Below are 17,623 nucleotides of genomic sequence, written 5' to 3' on the forward strand. Positions count from 1 at the left end.
TAAATATTAGAAACCGATCCACCGTGGGACTCGATCTACATGATAAATTTTGCCGACATATTTTAAGCGCCCGTCACAAACGTTGATATCGCACTATACAAACTTCCTGTCAAATCTCACCAAATTAACTATTATACTCTTGCTATCTACATCAAAAAAATATTATAAAAGAGAAATGGCTCATCTTCAAGACATCTACTAGCTTTCTGTGTCGATTTATAGAGTCGAAACACAACAACAACGTATTCACATACCGCACAGGCAATCACGGGTTAATTAAATTTATCCGAAAATACAAAAAGAGCTTTGTACTCTACGTGCTGTAATTAGTATTTGTTTTATCTACTCAATGACAGAGGGCTTACCTCACTTTCTTAACTGTTTGACTGTAAAGTTATATTATAAAGCGACAAGATTATTTGCATTTCTACTAAAGAATATACTATCCATAATCGAATCCTGAAGGAACTCATTATAGAACAGGAATACTCTGACTGATTGTCTCACCACTAAACAGGAACGTATTCGTTTCCTTTGGTCGATTTTATGACTCTTGAACCCCATTCAACACTGCTGAAAATCCGTTAGTTATGCTTATCTGCAGGGTAAATCAGCACATGGCACGGTCGTTTTCATTTGATGCCGTTGTGATTAGCGTGACACAAAGATCACTTCCGGTAGCGCGGGGGAATACAACTAAACTAAGCTAAGTTTCCTTCCACCAGTGAACTAAACCCTAACTGAAAAACAGTTTTTGAGTTTAAAAATCCACGCATGATGTCGTACCTGTTATTTTATCTTTCATTTTGATCTCCTGTTCTCTTTTTTTGTTCCTTTAATTACGAGCTCAGTAAACGGAAGTAATGGGAACTAAGGTGGAGGGGGGAATATAAGCGGGTGTTTCTTCTTATTGACCCTTATTTATGGAAGAATTTTGAGTTTCTTTCCGAGTTTCGTATTGAAGTCTCTAGTTCGAAGTTCTTTGATACGTAACTGAAGATTTCCAAGTCAGTTCCAGCCCTATGCCGTTCTTCACCATGGCGCAGATACTACCCTGGTCATTTTCTATGGTTGTTCAAGCAAGAGCCGTGAAAGGATCTCTTGCCGGTCCTCGCAGCCGTTCTGTGTCTCGTCATGTAACGCTCTATTTGCTTCTTCTTGAGGTTTCTGGATGTCGTCATCCACGGGATGATATTTATACCCTCGCGGGTTTTTGTCGCAAGCAAGACGCGAAAAGAAGGAACTGGTTTGCTGCGCTGTGAGAAATCCGAAGTTTTAAAGAGAAGTTTCCCATTCGGAACACCAGACGCATCATTTCCTTAGCTACGTACCACTTTCGGATATTTGCGGTCTTGAAAGTAATCAATACATAAATACCCACCACCAACACCCCCCATTCCCCGTTCCGACCGCTTCCTTAATAAAATTTTTCAGTTCAAATAGAGACTGAGTTTTTTAAGAATTGGAGACCATCACAAGAATCGGTCAGTTTAAAACAGATGCTCGAAATTACTAAAAACGTTGTTCATAAGTTGCTCCAAAATCTTGTATGATTTTTTGATTTTTTCTTTAAAACCTTGAAAAGCTACTATAAACTTTAAGAAGTTGCTAAGTACTCAACTAAACAAAGGTTTATTTTATTTCACTGTTCCTTGGCTCCTGAGCTGTTCATGACTTGCTAAAACGAGATACATTTTCTCATTTAAGACCAATTGCCAAATCTGCCCACAACTATGACCCCCATCCCCTTCCAATCGAATTGTTACTCAATTTTTTGCCCTAAATTCTCCAATAACAAAAGAACAAACAAAAGCCAATAAAATAACAAATCAAAGCCGACAATTTTCGACAAGCAACTGCAAAAAAAGCAGTGCTCCACCATACCCTAGCCAACCCCGCCTCGCCCCACCCTCCCCCCCTCCCACACAACCACCACTTTACTTTACTTAATTAAAGGGAAAAAAGAGAACAAAAGATCAAAATGAAAGATAAAATAACAGATACGTGGAATTTTAACTCAAAAATGATTTTTCAGTTAGGGTTTAGTTCACTGGTGGAAGGAAAGTTAGCTACCGGAAGTGATATTTGTGTCACGCTAATCACAAACGGCATCAGATGAAAACGACCGTGCTGATTTAACCTGCAGATAAGCATAACTAACGGATTTTCAGCAGTGTTGAATGGGGTGCAAGAGTTATAAAATCGACCAAAGGAAACGAATACGTCCCTGTTTAGTGGTGAGACAATCAGTCAGAGTATTCCTGTTCTATAATGAGTTCCTTCAGGATTCGATTATGGATAGTATATTCTTTAGTAGAAATGCAAATAATCTTGTCGCTTTATAATATAACTTTCCAGTCAAACAGTTAAGAAAGTGAGGTAAGCCCTCTGTCATTGAGTAGATAAAACAAATACTAATTACAGCACGTAGAGTACAAAGCTCTTTTTGTATTTTCGGATAAATTTAATTAACCCGTGATTGCCTGTGCGGTATGTGAATACGTTGTTGTTGTGTTTCAACTCTATAAATCGACACAGAAAGCTAGTAGATGTCTTGAAGATGAGCCATCTATCTTTTGAAATATTTTACTGATGTAGATAGCAAGAGTATAATAGTTAATTTGGTGAGATTTGACAGGAAGTTTGTATAGTGCGACATCAACGTTTGTGACGGGCGCTTTTAAAAAATATGTCGGCAAAATTTATCATGTAGATCGAGTCCCACGGTGGATCGGTTTCTAATATTTATTGCTTTCAAAATTTGAAATTATGACGTGGTATTGTAAAGGAACTGAAATATTAAATACCTGACTTCGAGATTTGTCGTTGAGAGCAAAAAAACGTTTACTTTAGATGAGTGGATTGTTTTAGTTATGTGATTTGCGTGACGGTAATCGTGACAGCGGGCCATCGAACTAGTCAAAATACCCTGCACACTTTTTCTTCGGGATGCTTCGCTTTTAGCGGGCCAAAAAAGGCACTTCGAGAGCATGAAAAGGAAGGATTAACGTTAGACTTCACCCATAGATTTGCTCCAGAAAACATATGCCGGCACAGATATAGGCCTCTGAAATCGGCCCTAATTTCAATTCGAAATCTAACCCCCGAAGGTCGCTGTCTTCAACTAGTGAATTAGCACATTAAAAATATGACTTGCGACTTCATTTTTCCACTGAACGAGAGATAATAAAAAGATTTACTTGTCGCCGAGATAGAAAAACGGGAATAGTTATCGTTGCTGTGTGCGAGGCTGCTAAAGATGCATGATTTTTCCGTTTTTCCGGGGGGCTGAATCGGGCGTGAATCCGTAAATTCAACTTTCCTAATTTTTAGAAAAAGGAAAGAGCGGTGGAACTTTTAATTGTGATTTTTGAAAATAGTTCACCAAAGGGAACATTTAGGTGAAATAAAATGAAATCTGAAATTTCCTCTTTGTCGTGGGATTTTTGATATTTACGGTCAGTAGCTCTTAAGCTCAATAGAGTGTGTGCACGGCGGCCATGTTGGAGGACTAAAACAATAGAATATATTTGCATAAATATAGAATATATTTCCCAAAGGAAAATCATTGTATAGCCCACTTTGAAAAAGAGTGATGGCCTGGGTCGAGAGTAGCTGCCCAAGCGATTGTGGGAAGGTTTGGGGGGACGTTGGCTATTATCTTCGCATTTTTGCGTCCCCCCAAACAATCCCACAATCACTCGGGCAGTTACTCTCGACCCAGGCCATCACTCATTTTCAAAGTGGGCTATTGTTTCGGTCCTCCAACATGGCGGTCGTGCACACACTCTATATTGAGAACTGCCTTACACATGTTAATTACTTTCTTAACTTTTGGTTTTTCTCGTTTATGTAAGTTTTCCTCTTTTATCAGTAAAAACTGCAATTAACCTAAAGGGCACATAATTAGTTTACCTATGTTTTTGCTATTTCTATTTCTCCCCTGTAGTTCTTAGTAATCTTGTAATCGTTGTAATTATTATATAAGGGAGGAATGGAGGAAAACTAAAAAAAAAACCCGAGAGCTTGCTCATAACTGTTTCAGGGTTATTTTATACTGTAAAGGGCTACTGGACAGAGTTGGAATGGCGGTATATATAATCAAATTATTATTATTATTATTATTATTATTATTATTATTATTATTATTATTATTATTATTATTATTATTATTATTATTATTATTATTATTACCCGGTACAAACAGGGCAGCGGATGCCCGGCTCGACTTTCATGCCCGTGGCTTCTGGGAGCGGCAAGGCTCTGCCTTTTTTGATGTTAGAGTTTGTTACCCGAATGCAAAGTCTTATAGAGGCCTCAACACAAAACAAATCTACCGCCAGCATGAGAGTGAGAAGAAGAGAATGTACGCGAGCAGGTGCTAGAAGTTGAACAAGGTAACGTTCCTTCACTCCACTGGTATTTACTACCATCGGAGGAATGGCAGGTGAATGCGTGAGGTATCACAGTAGACTGGCTGAACTTTTATCAACCAAGAAGGGAGAGGATTACAGTACTACAATGTCATGGATTCGCGCCAAAGTCTCATTCGCCCTCCTGAGGTCTGCGCTGTTACGCTTGAGAGGCCCACGTTGTACCCAAAGAGCACCTATGAACATTACAGATACCGACTTTGAAATCGATAAGCAACTAGCGAGATTTTAGGATAACATAGGGTTAATAGGGTTTTTTTGTAATTTTTCTCATTTTAGTGTATGATTAGTCATATGAATGACTTTTACTTTTTTTTAAATTTATTATTATTTAAAAAAATAGTACTTGAAAATGGCTCCGTTGTGCTTCGAAATACTCTCTTTTTTAATCACAATTGAATTGTAAATAGTTTTTTAATAGTTTTTTTCTACTTTTAACTTGTAAATATCAATTCTGCTTTGAATATTTTAATAAAGAGATCATTATTTTACAAAAAATTAAAAAATTATTATTATTATTATTGTCATTATTATTATTATTATTATTATTATTATTATTATGATCATCATCATCATCATCATCATGTTATAATTATTGTTATTGTTGTTTCTTTCGTAGCTTCAAAAGGTAAAAGATAAATCTTAGAAAAATCGTCAGGGTGAAAGTTATAATATTAAAGCCTTTTTGCGGCAGTGGGACGTGATAATTTTTTCCCGGTGACAATTTTTGATATAAAATCTTACAGGAGAGGGGTTAACTTAAAATACATGAGGTTAATGCAGGTGTTGGACTGCTTTCATTTTTGACCAAAAGTTTATTCCATTCACTCGCGATGGCCGATACAAGGCTGTGATGGTGTAGAAAATGATATCCTCTTATATGAAATTTGTTGGCTAGCACTTCAAACGGAAGTTCTTCATACGGTTTCTGCTCTTCACCCTCGGTAACATTTGCTTTCGCCATAGCGATCTCTAACATGCGTGTCTTCTCGTAGTACAAACAGGTGCGTATAAATTAAGCATTGACAGCTATTGTCACTTTAATCATCGTTCAGTCAATGTTAATTACTTTTAGTTTTTTAACTCAATTGATTATAGAGATTATATTGATCTCAATGGTCGAGGATTGGCCGTTTCGCGATTTGTTGATCTTTCTGAGGCACAAATAAATGGGTTGAAAGCAAATGCAATTCTGAAAGGTACTAAAGATTCAGCTAAGTTCAGGGTGACACTTTTCGAACGCAAGATGTAAAAGTTTTTCTTATTGTCATAGAAAAACCTAGTAAATTGTGGTGGAAATGTTATCGATGTCGTTACGAATCTCAATCAACAATTATTCGCCGAAGTACGAATAAAATATTGGTGAATATTGGTCTCGGGGTATAAACCGCAATATTTGGCTACTGCTGAAAAATTGTATTGTATTCAACAACATCTTCAACATATCGCTACACAGCTAGCCATTCTTCTTTTGTTTTCTTGGAGATGTCTGTTATATGGACAGTCAAATCTTATAGCATTTTTTGTACATTATAATAAATTTCTAACAAAAGTATTGTACTGTTTTGGTATATACTAGTGACAGTATTAAGGTTCCAACAAGGTCACCTAAGCAGACCATGGTAAATAGCATTACCCATGGTAAATGATGCCATAGCTTTTAGTTTAGATCTGCCAACGACACTTCCTGAACCTTACAATATTAGTATCCGTATTATTAGGGTTTGTTTAGGGAAGCATGAAGGCATTTTTCACAGTTATAGAAGATGCCTTGTCCAGAAGAATGGGCCATGATCTTAAACTAAGGTTTACATTGTACATAATGTGCAAATTTATAAATGAAAAAGGAAAGGAGTAGAACTGCCAGCAAATTTTTAGCAATTTAGCATTGATATAATATCAATATGACAAATAGGTACTAGTAATGCATGCAGACAGTGTGTGTGGGCTTTTTTTTATAATTTTCTGTCATACCCATGTCAACAAGAACCACAATGCTGCAGGCATGGTGAGAGTAGACAGCTATGCTAACCTCTGGCTTCAGGGAAAACTAGTCTTTATGCAGGTGAGGCTTTTGGCCAGTGGGATCATGGCACGTACCCTCGGGCTCTGGGTATTCTCATTTTTGAAAATGGGTATCAGAGAAGGCCACAGCAAAAGGCGTACCTTTAAATTTGATTCTAGAAGCTGCCAACATAACTGATGGGAGAGTCTTCAATAAAATCTCCAGGAAATAGGTCAAACATAGTGAACAGTGAAGTGATTATGGAAATTGTTTACTGATGGCCAATTTTATTGGCTTGTTCATAGTGAGTGAGATTGAACCACGTGATATTTCTTTGGCGGTTTCTGCGTTGTCGTGATGTTTCAGGTGTTGGTGCTTTATACAGCCATGTACCGTATTTCTTCAACTACAGTGACATTTATTCAAAGGCGCCTCCAATTCGTAATAGCCTGGTTGTTCGCTAGGTTTTTTCATTCTCAAGAACAATTCCTGTCACTGCAGACTGAGTTCCTGTTAACCATTATTAGTTTAATTACGCGGTATGCCCTGAGGGCATACCGTGTCTACAAATGGGCTCGGTTTCTTTTTTTGTTTTTCATGGTAGCTTCAAATCTGCACATTAACTTATTCATTAAACTCTGCCGTTTTATAGTAGGGATGTATTGTTCTGATTGTCTTCAACAAAAGCGGCCGAATGAAAATCCATCATTGGCGCGTATATCACGAGGGAGGGGACCTCCTCATCCCTATCTGGGTGACGTCAAATCATCATTTGATTTATTCATTAAATCTGGATTATATTCTGCTCTCCCCTAGAGGGGATGTTTTTGTCAACTATTGTGCATGTGGTGCCCAAATTTTTTTAAATGTTTTAGACTCAACTGTGCCGTTTTCCAAAAGAACATTAACCTTTTTGGAGCGGTAAATCGAATAAATAACTTCTAAGAAGCACTCGACAGTTAAAACGGTGGAAATTGGAGAGTTCCTGGCGAAGGATTCATGCTTTGTTTGACAGTTGTAGAACTACGATGAGAGGATAAGAGGTCATTGATAAGCTAAAACACACATCACACCACTTTGTCGAATTAATCTTAAACGTTACTGAAAATCCACTTCACAAAAAAATTAAAGGTTTGATTGTCAATTTTTACTAGAATTTTTCATTTAGGAAAGCTTTTTGCCCGTTTTCGTTCTGTTTTTTTTTTTTTTGGTGAAACGAGAAAAATTTGTAATCTTACACTTTTATTGAGATTACATAACAATAACCAGAATAGAAAAAGTGAGTCCGCCACGTTATCGTAATGGAATTTCCGGTATTACGATAAGTGGCGTAACACAAGGGAAACAACATAACGCTATCTTTGTCACTCAAACTATTCCATTAGCTAGGATAGTTTTATAAATTTGCGAAGCATACAGTGGGAATAAATGAGGCCACTTCAAGCATCCCGCGAAAATGCCATTAGGGGCATCTTGTTTTATCGTCGTTATGTGGATGATACGTTTTGTTTATTCCACTCAGAGAAGGACGCCATTGCTTTTTTCGACTATATCAATAGTCAACACCCGAACGTACGCTTCACGTTTGGAAAGAAATTGAACGTGTTTTTCCCTTTTTGGATGTCTTAATCGACAATACCCACCATGGTTCCATTGTCACTAGTATCTTACGTAAGAAGACCTTTACGGCTCTGCTTACCAATTGCCTCAGTTTCGCAACTCTGCCATATAAAATCGGTCTCATTAGGGCATTAATTGATAGGGTTTTTAAAATAAACAATCCTTGGCTGGGCTTCCACAAAGATATTATGAAATTAGTTTTCATTTTGCGTAAGAATCTTTCCCCCGTTCATCTCATCGATAAAGGCGTCTACCGATATTTGAACACAGCCATTAACCGAAATGGCTCCACTAAAACACCTCCTTCCTCCAATACTATTTCACAGGGTAAACAATACATTTATAAATTACCAGGAGCCTCAAAGCAAAATACGCCGTCTTGTTAATCGTTATTTTAATGATCTTGACATCAAATTAGTGTTTATCACGTTTAAATTGGGAAATATTTTCTCAGTGAAGGATTCTGTCCCTAGAGAACTCCGCTCACGTGTGATTTACAAATTCACTTGTGCTTGCTATAATGCTTGCTATGTCGGCGAAACTGGTCGTCAGTTTTCCACACGCGTCCGTGAACATCTCCCTTATGACAAGTCCTCACACATCTTCAAACACTTACAAGGCTTAGAAAGTTGTCGTCCGATCTTGCTCTGCGGATTGTTTCGAAATCCTTGATTCCGCCCCGACTTAATTTCAACTTAAACCAAGAGAGCCCTCTCTTGCTTAAACTTAAGGAGACTATGCATATACATTGGGAAAATCCCAATTAAAATCAACAAGTTCATCATATCAACCTGGCACTTACGCTTTAGGCTTTATTTTCTTTCCAACACTTTGTTACTCACTCAAATATGTTCTCTATTTTTGTCACTTAAAATTATGCATGTTCCGCTTAGTTGTTATATAGTCCTAACGGTTTTTTAAATAATCTGAAACTGACGATGATGTTTGCAACATCGAAACATGTCTTACAAATTAAAAAAGAATTCGTAATCTTCTTAAAAATTACGATTTGTTTTCTGCTGTCTCGACCTTTTGGAAAAAATATTGAATGAAAATTGTAAGAGCTTATCCCCCCCCCCCCCCCCTACTCATTTTCAGTATACCCGGAATATGTTTGTTTGGCCTCATTATTAACAATTTTCACAAAGTCACAAGAATGAAAAACGTGAGCTGTTCGCATGCAGCTGCAGTATTTGTCGGGTGTGCTTTTAATCAATCAGTATATCTAAAGCTTTGCGGTATCTCATTTTCTTCCCTTTTCTGTTTCCTCCCCTGACAAGGGAGGCACGAAGAGGATATAGTGTTGGTTGTTATATGTGAATGGATGAAATCGCGATTCAAACTAAGGCAACGACCAATAGCAATTCAAAAGTGGAAATTTACAATAATTTGAACAGTTTCTTTTTTTTATAATAACTTTATTGAACTTAGACATAATACAGCATAACAAGATACAAATGCGTAATATAAATACAAATACATAATATCTGAAATCAAGCTTAAAACAAAAAATCACTGAGTCGCACAGTACGGTACCTACACTACCTACGATACTTACACCACGGTTCACAACTTACAATACAATCTTATTAATTATTGCTATAAAGGTATACATTTATAATGTTCTTAGTAAGCGTCTTCAGAGTACAAAAAAAAGCTCTACAAACAATTCAGTTACTTAACAGGTAGACTGGCGTTACTTGCATCACTTACGATACAATCTTAAGAACAGTTTCTTACTTGCGCCTTTCTACAAGACAACTCTACAACCTATGAACAATGTTGTTCATTCATCGTGCTATGTAACATCTTCTTCAACAAGACCAAACACGCCGACACATGAAATGTGCAAATGCGTGACTACGGGCAATCCTGCACAGGTAATTACGTAATACAACAAAAAATAACTCATCGCTTTTAGATCGCTTAATATTAAAGCGATATTAAGATGCTTGGCAATGATGCAAATACGAATTAATAAAAGAGACCGTCTTTTGCATCAGTTAGATGAACACGCTTCGCGCACAGACGAATATGGAGAATTATTTATGAAAGAGCATGAGTCGATAATTTTAGGAATATCTCTAAATGTGTCGCGGAATCTTTCATGAACTCCGCACTTGCCGGTTCACAAACTGAAGAGGACTGTAATTCTTTCCTTTTCTGAAGATTTATTTAACATTCACAATCTGACAATCTCTGATCCAATCTACAATATTCGCGATGCACAGTTCCGTTCACAATTCGTTCTTAATCGATCTGATCTTACATTACAATTGTACTAAGATTTTCTAGGTTCTATTTGCGCAACAAGTATTTTTACTACAATCACGAGCACAGTATAATCCCAAGGCTATACTATTGTAATGCTACTAAATTTGATTTCAATTACACAATTACACGCGTTTCTCTTCCTTATTTAGCTTAATACTACGCGGGTCTACGCGTGCAGTTACATCATTGTCATGCAGTGTATTAACTTCGGACTTTCCCGGAGTACAATTGTGCAATCTGCTTTGCTCACTAATTTTAAAGTATTGCTCGCGTTACTATTTCGTGACATTGTTCATCAAATTTCCAAGTTAATATTCTACGTCACGCACATCAGTGCTTCTTTCCCGACACTCTCCCCCCCTTGACTCGTCTACGAGTCAAAGCATATGTTTCGATTTCCACCTAGCATCTAAAGCAGCAGATCTGCTAGGGTTACGTCTAAGAGGTGTAGTATGATCCCGTTCAAATTTACGGTTCCCAGTTTGACCAATTTGGCCGTTCCCTTGTATGGCACATTTTACTTCTAAGGGGTACAACTTTTGAACTGGTCGGGAAATACGCATCGGTCTACCCTTGACAATGACTCTTACGTTTGCTCCCCTAACAACGTTATCTGTGCCCTTGATAAGACTCTCAACCACTGCAATTTTCCACTCTCCTCTCTTTTTGTCTTCCTCAAACACAGTTACTACGTCTCCTGTCTGAATCTGCCTGTCTTTGCGATCTACCTTCAGGCGGTGAAACTCCCTTAGATTCACCAGGTACTCGTTTCTCCATCTCTTCCAAAAATGCGCTAACTTCACTGTCAAATATCTAAACCTCTCTGAACAACTACTCTCGTTCGCTTCTGGCTCTTCCGCTATCTCGTCTGGCATAGACTTAATCCTTCTGCCAAGGATTAAATGTGAAGGTGTTAAAGCTTCATGTTCTACCTCATTGTACTCGTACGTAAGCGGACGGGAATTTAACGTTCCTTCTACCTCCACTAACACCGTTCGCAGCTCGTCAAATGTAAGTCGTGCATTTCCTAACACCTTCCTGAGACAAGCTTTCACACTTCCAACCATTCTCTCGAAAAATCCTCCCCACCAGGGTGATCTCTCTAAATTAAACCTCCACTCAATTCGCTGTCTGTCTAGCTCACTAGCTACCTCTGGGTGGCTAAAAAGATTGTTAAGCGCTTTTTCGGTCGCTTGGAAGGTTTTCGCGTTGTCTGATACGATCAATGTCGGCGTGCCTCGTCTCGCTGAAAATCTTCTTAACGCTCGTCTGAAGGCCTCGGAAGATAGATCTTCAACTAATTCTAAATGTATCGCTCTAGTTACGCAGCAGGAAAACAATGCAATGTACGCCTTTCTCATTCCCCCAGCTTGTGCCTTAACATAGAGCGGACCCGCAAAATCTACGCCTACTTTCGAAAACGCTGGCGCTTCTCTTACTCTAAAATCTGGCAATGCGGCGGTCTGCGGCGCGCTGTAAGCCTTCCCTTCTTGTTTCTTGCAGATTACGCATTTGCTCAAAACCTTTTTCACACACTGTCTGCCCTTCGGGATCCAATACCTCGACCTCAACTCCGCAAGCGTTGCTCTCACACCACTGTGCAACACCTTCTTGTGACACTCTTCTATGAGCATAATGCTTAACGCGTGATCCCTTGGGAGAATGACTGGTCTTCGCGCATCAAACTCCAAATCTGAATTGACGAGTCTTCCGGTACATCTCAGAATTCCTGCACTCTCTTCTAGGCCGAGCTCGGTCTTTAGCTGTTGGAAGTTACCCTTACTTCTCAGGTCAGCTTGCGCCGCTTTCACCCATTCACTTTCGGCCCCGACTAATTCTTCTCGTGTCAGTCTTCCCTTCCGTCTAGCTGTCTCGGTTCGGTTTGGTCTCGAATTTCGGATAAAACGGAACACCCATGCTGTCACTCTGAGTAGCTTCTCTAGCCTTCCATGGCGATTGATGTCAACAAGATTTGCAACACTGGGTTGGTTCTGAACGTCTACTACCATCACGTTGGCAGTCTTCTTAGCTTCTTCTTCACTTTCTGGTGTGCTGACGACACTCTCTACGCGTGGCCACCTGTCTTCTCCTTCTGACAACCATTGCGGTCCGTTCCACCACAGCTCATCATCTTTGAGTTTCGATCCAAGCGCTCCTCTGGAACCAACATCTGCCGGGTTCTGCTCACCAGGGCAATATCTCCAGTCTTCTTTCTTTGTGAGCTTCAGAATTTCGTTTACCCTGTGACGGACAAATTGTTTCCACTCCCCCCCGTTTCGAATCCAGCAGAGAGCAGTTTTGCTATCCAACCAGTATCTGGTTCCGCTGAGCTTCACTTCCGTTTCTAATGCTTTCATCACGGTGTTCATTAATTGCGCCAAAATTCTAGCGGACATGAGTTCTAGACGGGGAATAGTTAACGCTTTCAGAGGTGCTACCCGTGACCTTGAGGTCAACATTCTCACGAAAACCCCTACTGGCGTGTTGTATACCAAGTACACAACAGCGCAGTAAGCTTTGTTACTGGCATCGCCGAACCCATGCAAGTAACAATTAAGCACCTCTTGTTTTGGATGGTCCCAAATACACCTACTGATCGTAATACCCCTTATTTTGGATAAGTCTTCAATCCATTCGTCCCATTTCTTCTTTACTTTCCCCTCGAGTTTACTATCCCAGTCGAAATTTTCACAACACAATTCTTGAAACAATATTTTCATGCACACAATGATGGGGCTAATGATTCCCAGGGGGTCAAAAATGCTTGCTAGCAGACTTAACAAACTTCGCTTGGTCGGGTGCATGTCTAGGGCATTGCTTGCAAGCTTCTCAAAACTAAACTGAATAACATCTTTCTCACAATCCCACGGAAGCCCCAAGACCTTTGGACAACTCTTGCTAGCCTGCCCCGAACCTAAGATGAACTTTGCGTAGCTCTCTTCTTCGCTGGTCACGATCGCGCTTTCCGTTGCGTTACTCTCAATCTGCGCAATGCGTTCTCTCAACACTTTGTCATTCGTCATCCACTTTCTCAATTTGAAACCCCCACTGGCCATCCTCTGTTTGGATTTCTCGTACAATGTGTACGTGTCGCTCGTGTTGCTATCGCCCGTTACCAAGTCGTCAACGTAGAAACCTTCGATCATCTTTCGCACAAATTCTGGGTCTTCATCCTTAAACTTCGAAATGTGGTGTCTCAGCGTGGCGTTTAACAGAAACGGAGACGCATTTAAACCGAACACAACACGGCAAAAGCGGTACACTGCAATTCGACTACAAGGATCGCTCACGTTTTCTAACCACAAAAATCTAAGATAATCCCTGTCTGCACTGTCTACCTCAATGTTAAGAAACGCCTTTTCTATGTCCCCTATCAACGCCACTCTCTTCTCTCTGAATCTAAGCAGGATGTCAAACAATAAAGGGTTGAGGGAGGGTCCCTTGTGTAGGCAATCGTTCAGAGATGTCCCCCCCTTTCCTGCCTTTGCGGACGCGTCATACACAACTCTCAGTTTCGTGGTGCTCGCCTCTCTGCGTATGACTGCTAAATGGGGAATATAGTGACCCCTATCTGTCTCTTCTAACTGTGCGACTTTCTCTATCACTCCCGAATCTAACTGTTCCTTTATAACTGAGTCGTACTCCTGCAAAATGTCTGGTTCCTTTCTAAGCTTCCTAATCTGACTCTTCATGCGCGACAAACTCAACTCGTAATTGCTTGGCAAACTATCCTGACCTTCCTTCCAGGGGAGCTTAACTGAATACCTATTACCGTTGAAGGCAATACTGTCTACAAACTCTTCATACACTCCATCACTCTCTTTAATTCCTAGGGTTTCTAAGTCCCACAACCTTTGGACATTCCCTTCTAAACTCTCTAATGATACACTGTCTCTGCCAACAAAATTTACGTTAACTTCCTGCGGTCTATCTGCTGGCTGTCTAAATGTCAAGGGTCCGGAGAGAACCCATCCTAACTCTGTCTCTACTGCGACTGGTTCGTCTACTTCCCCCCGGACTATCTTGCCTGTCTGAAAACTCCACAAATAGTCTGCCCCTATCAATACATCTATCTCTAACTGTTCGCTTCCCTTGCAAACGTCGGACAGCCATATTTGCGCCAAATGCGGGTAGTCCTTACGCGCAATTTCCAGATGTTCGTTCTGCACGCGCGAAATTTCGGGAACAACAAAAGCTTCGATGCGCATAACCTTCCCCCCACCCACTGGGGTCAAATCTATTTCAACTACATCCCGCAGGTTTGATCCAGTAGCCCTTTGGCCAAAGGTGTTAACTGTCAACCATTCCCTTCTAACAGATCGCAATCCGAACGATTCTACCGCGCGGGAAGTAACAAAGGACTTATGACTAGCCGAATCAAAAAGCACTCTAATTCTAGCGCGACCCTTCCCCGCTAGTTGAGCCTGAGCCGTTTGTAAGGCTACACTGTTCCCAGTCCCGACGTGCATACTATTTCCCACTCGTTCTGCACCACCCTGGGCCCCTTGGGTTCCGATTTCTGTCGTTCTTAAATTCCCTTGGGAGGCGATGCAAATCGCCGAATGATGTTTACAATTACAATGCTTACATGTTACACTACGATCAGTACAGTCTTTGGATAAATGTCCCTTTCTTAAACATTTAAAGCATCTACCGTATTTAAACAACAATTGCTTACGCTCCTCGATGTCCTGGACCTTTCTGCAGTCTTCGTGTGGATGCTCTCCTAAACAGAAGGCACAGTTCGTTTCTTTCGCCGCTTTCCGTGTGTTTCCTGCATACAGTGTGGCTACATTGTTTTTTCTCCGGAAGTCTCCAGCCGAGTTCTTTTGACGTGCGCTGTCATTGTACTCTTCTCGTAATTCTACTTGTTGTTCCAGGCCTTCCAACAAGTCTCTCAAGTTCCACTGATGATGATCTTTACCTCGCGTAATGGTCAAACGCAGCGTCTGCGGCAATTTTTCCAGGACAGATGGTACAACTATCGCTGAATAAGTGGTCTCGTCTACTCCAAGTGCTTGCAAGGCTCTGTGTTTGGTCTCCAGGAAATCGTACAAGCTCCGAAGTCTCGGCGCGTCTCTCTCGTTGTATACAGGCTGAACATTCAAAAGTTCATTCACGTACGCTCGCTGGATCGCCTCCTTCTTTCCATATCGTTTGTTCAACAGTTCCACCGCTGCTTGATAGTTTGCGGACGTTAAAGCGAAACCCGCGATCGCCGATCTGGCCGGTCCCACAAGCAAACCTCTAAGATAAGAAAACTTGTCGACGTTTTCTAGCATGTCATTTCGATGTATGGCGCTCTCAAACGAGTCCCAAAACTCTTGCCACTCGTGCACTTTTCCGTCAAATTTACGCACCTCCAGTTTCGGCAGTCTCGCTCGGACGGATTTATGCTGGCTTGCTTGTCCGGTCTGCATTGGCGGCGAATTCTGGTGCTGCGGTACATTTTGTACTTGTGGTATTTGCGGTGCGGTTAACAGTTCTTCGATCGCAGCCAACTTGCACTTTATGTCCGACGCAAGACGGCTGCTCTCGTCTATCTCACTGGCCATATCCTCCTCCGTCACCTTTTCGTCGTCTCCCATCAAGGCCAGGATCTCTAAGTCGAGGGGCGCTATCTTTTCCAACTGCTCGTTTAGCGTGTGTTTCCATTTCGCCAGCTCTGCCTTCCTTTCCACGGTGTAATGTTCAAGACTGGCTTCTACTTCTGGGAGGATTCCAGCAAGGTACAATCGATGGCCTCCTCGTCGCTTTTTCTTTTTTCCAACCTCCGCGGTCATTTCCAATCCGGCTCGAACTGACCAAGTGTCGCGGAATCTTTCATGAACTCCGCACTTGCCGGTTCACAAACTGAAGAGGACTGTAATTCTTTCCTTTTCTGAAGATTTATTTAACATTCACAATCTGACAATCTCTGATCCAATCTACAATATTCGCGATGCACAGTTCCGTTCACAATTCGTTCTTAATCGATCTGATCTTACATTACAATTGTACTAAGATTTTCTAGGTTCTATTTGCGCAACAAGTATTTTTACTACAATCACGAGCACAGTATAATCCCAAGGCTATACTATTGTAATGCTACTAAATTTGATTTCAATTACACAATTACACGCGTTTCTCTTCCTTATTTAGCTTAATACTACGCGGGTCTACGCGTGCAGTTACATCATTGTCATGCAGTGTATTAACTTCGGACTTTCCCGGAGTACAATTGTGCAATCTGCTTTGCTCACTAATTTTAAAGTATTGCTCGCGTTACTATTTCGTGACATTGTTCATCAAATTTCCAAGTTAATATTCTACGTCACGCACATCAGTGCTTCTTTCCCGACAAAATGTGTTTTTGCTCGATGATTTTGTAATCTTTCTGCGGATGTCAATCAGCCTTTCTTGAACACGCGTCAATCCCAATTAAACTTCAAACGTTTCACTCAACGCTAGTACTTCTTGTGCAGTTTCCTCAGCGTCATGATACTCCTCAAGACAGTAACATAAGTCCATCTTTGCAATCAGCCGATAAATCTGCAATACGTCCATTTCCTTGTTGCTGCCGAACTTGGTCTCAAGTGTTCCCAGACTTTCTTCGGTTTCCATGATGTTCTGTCTTATTATGTCTTTGTTTCTGGGTACAGTCTTGTTTCGCAATTTAGATTCATCAAAGCAATTTTGACTACGGCACACTGTTCATAATACGTAGAGAATGATTCGCCGTCTGACTGAACGCACATCTTGATACAACTATCCAACAGCTTCTTCCCTTCAGTAGCGCCATAATACTCCGTTCTCGAGCCAGGAAACATGGAAGCAATATCCATTTTGAAACTTCCTAACTCGTATAGCAAAAGCATCACAGGGCAGCAAGGAGGGAAGCCTGACGCAATTTTCCTAGCAACCTCCAAACACATCTCGGCTTTTCCAAACATCTTTCTCCTTTTATAAACTGTAGCAAGGTAGCTCTTTGAGAAAACTTCAAGCAGAAGCCGAACTGAACCGCTGGTCTTTTCAATCTTCTTCACGGCATTGTTCATCATGTCTTCTGCACGTTCCAAGTCATTCATCCTAAAAGCGATGGCGATACTTTTCTCCAGGACAACGATGATCTCACGACTTGGATTAACCGCATCGTCTTTAAGTAAAAGTTCTTCGGCACGACGTTCAAATTCAGGCTATCTACCGTTCAATAATAGTGGACGTAATGCATTTATACAACGATGCAAGGTCTGCAGTGCTTGCTGAAAGGTTGAACTATCATTCTCGAAAGAATATCCGTTCAGAGTTGCTT

General features: G+C 40.6%; 1 protein-coding gene across 2 annotated transcripts; it reads right to left on the bottom strand.

The window, feature by feature from the left end:
* Positions 1-10,209: 10,209 nt before the first annotated feature.
* On the bottom strand, positions 10,210-16,117 carry LOC146487252 (uncharacterized). 2 transcript variants are annotated; one of them, XM_085086719.1, is made up of 2 exons: positions 11,265-16,117; positions 10,210-11,060 (listed from the first exon to the last, which is right to left on the bottom strand). In XM_085086719.1, the coding sequence occupies exons 1-2, from the start codon at positions 16,113-16,115 to the stop codon at positions 10,710-10,712; spliced, it is 5,202 nt and encodes a 1,733-aa protein (XP_084942845.1). In that variant the 5' UTR covers positions 16,116-16,117; the 3' UTR covers positions 10,210-10,709. The 2 variants fall into 2 exon arrangements, with proteins under 2 accessions (XP_084942845.1, XP_084942837.1); XM_085086711.1 differs by having other exon boundaries at positions 10,210-16,117.
* Between the last annotated feature and the right edge of the window lie 1,506 nt (positions 16,118-17,623).

The sequence above is a fragment of the Pavona decussata genome, unplaced genomic scaffold (genome assembly GCF_977016875.1).
Source record: "Pavona decussata unplaced genomic scaffold, jaPavDecu1.1 SCAFFOLD_16, whole genome shotgun sequence".
NCBI lineage: Eukaryota > Metazoa > Cnidaria > Anthozoa > Scleractinia > Agariciidae > Pavona > Pavona decussata.

Excerpts from the sequence above, each read along its gene's own strand:
- LOC146487252 (XM_085086711.1), bottom strand. The coding sequence starts at position 16,115 with ATGACCGCGGAGGTTGGAAAAAAGAAAAAGCGACGAGGAGGCCATCGA.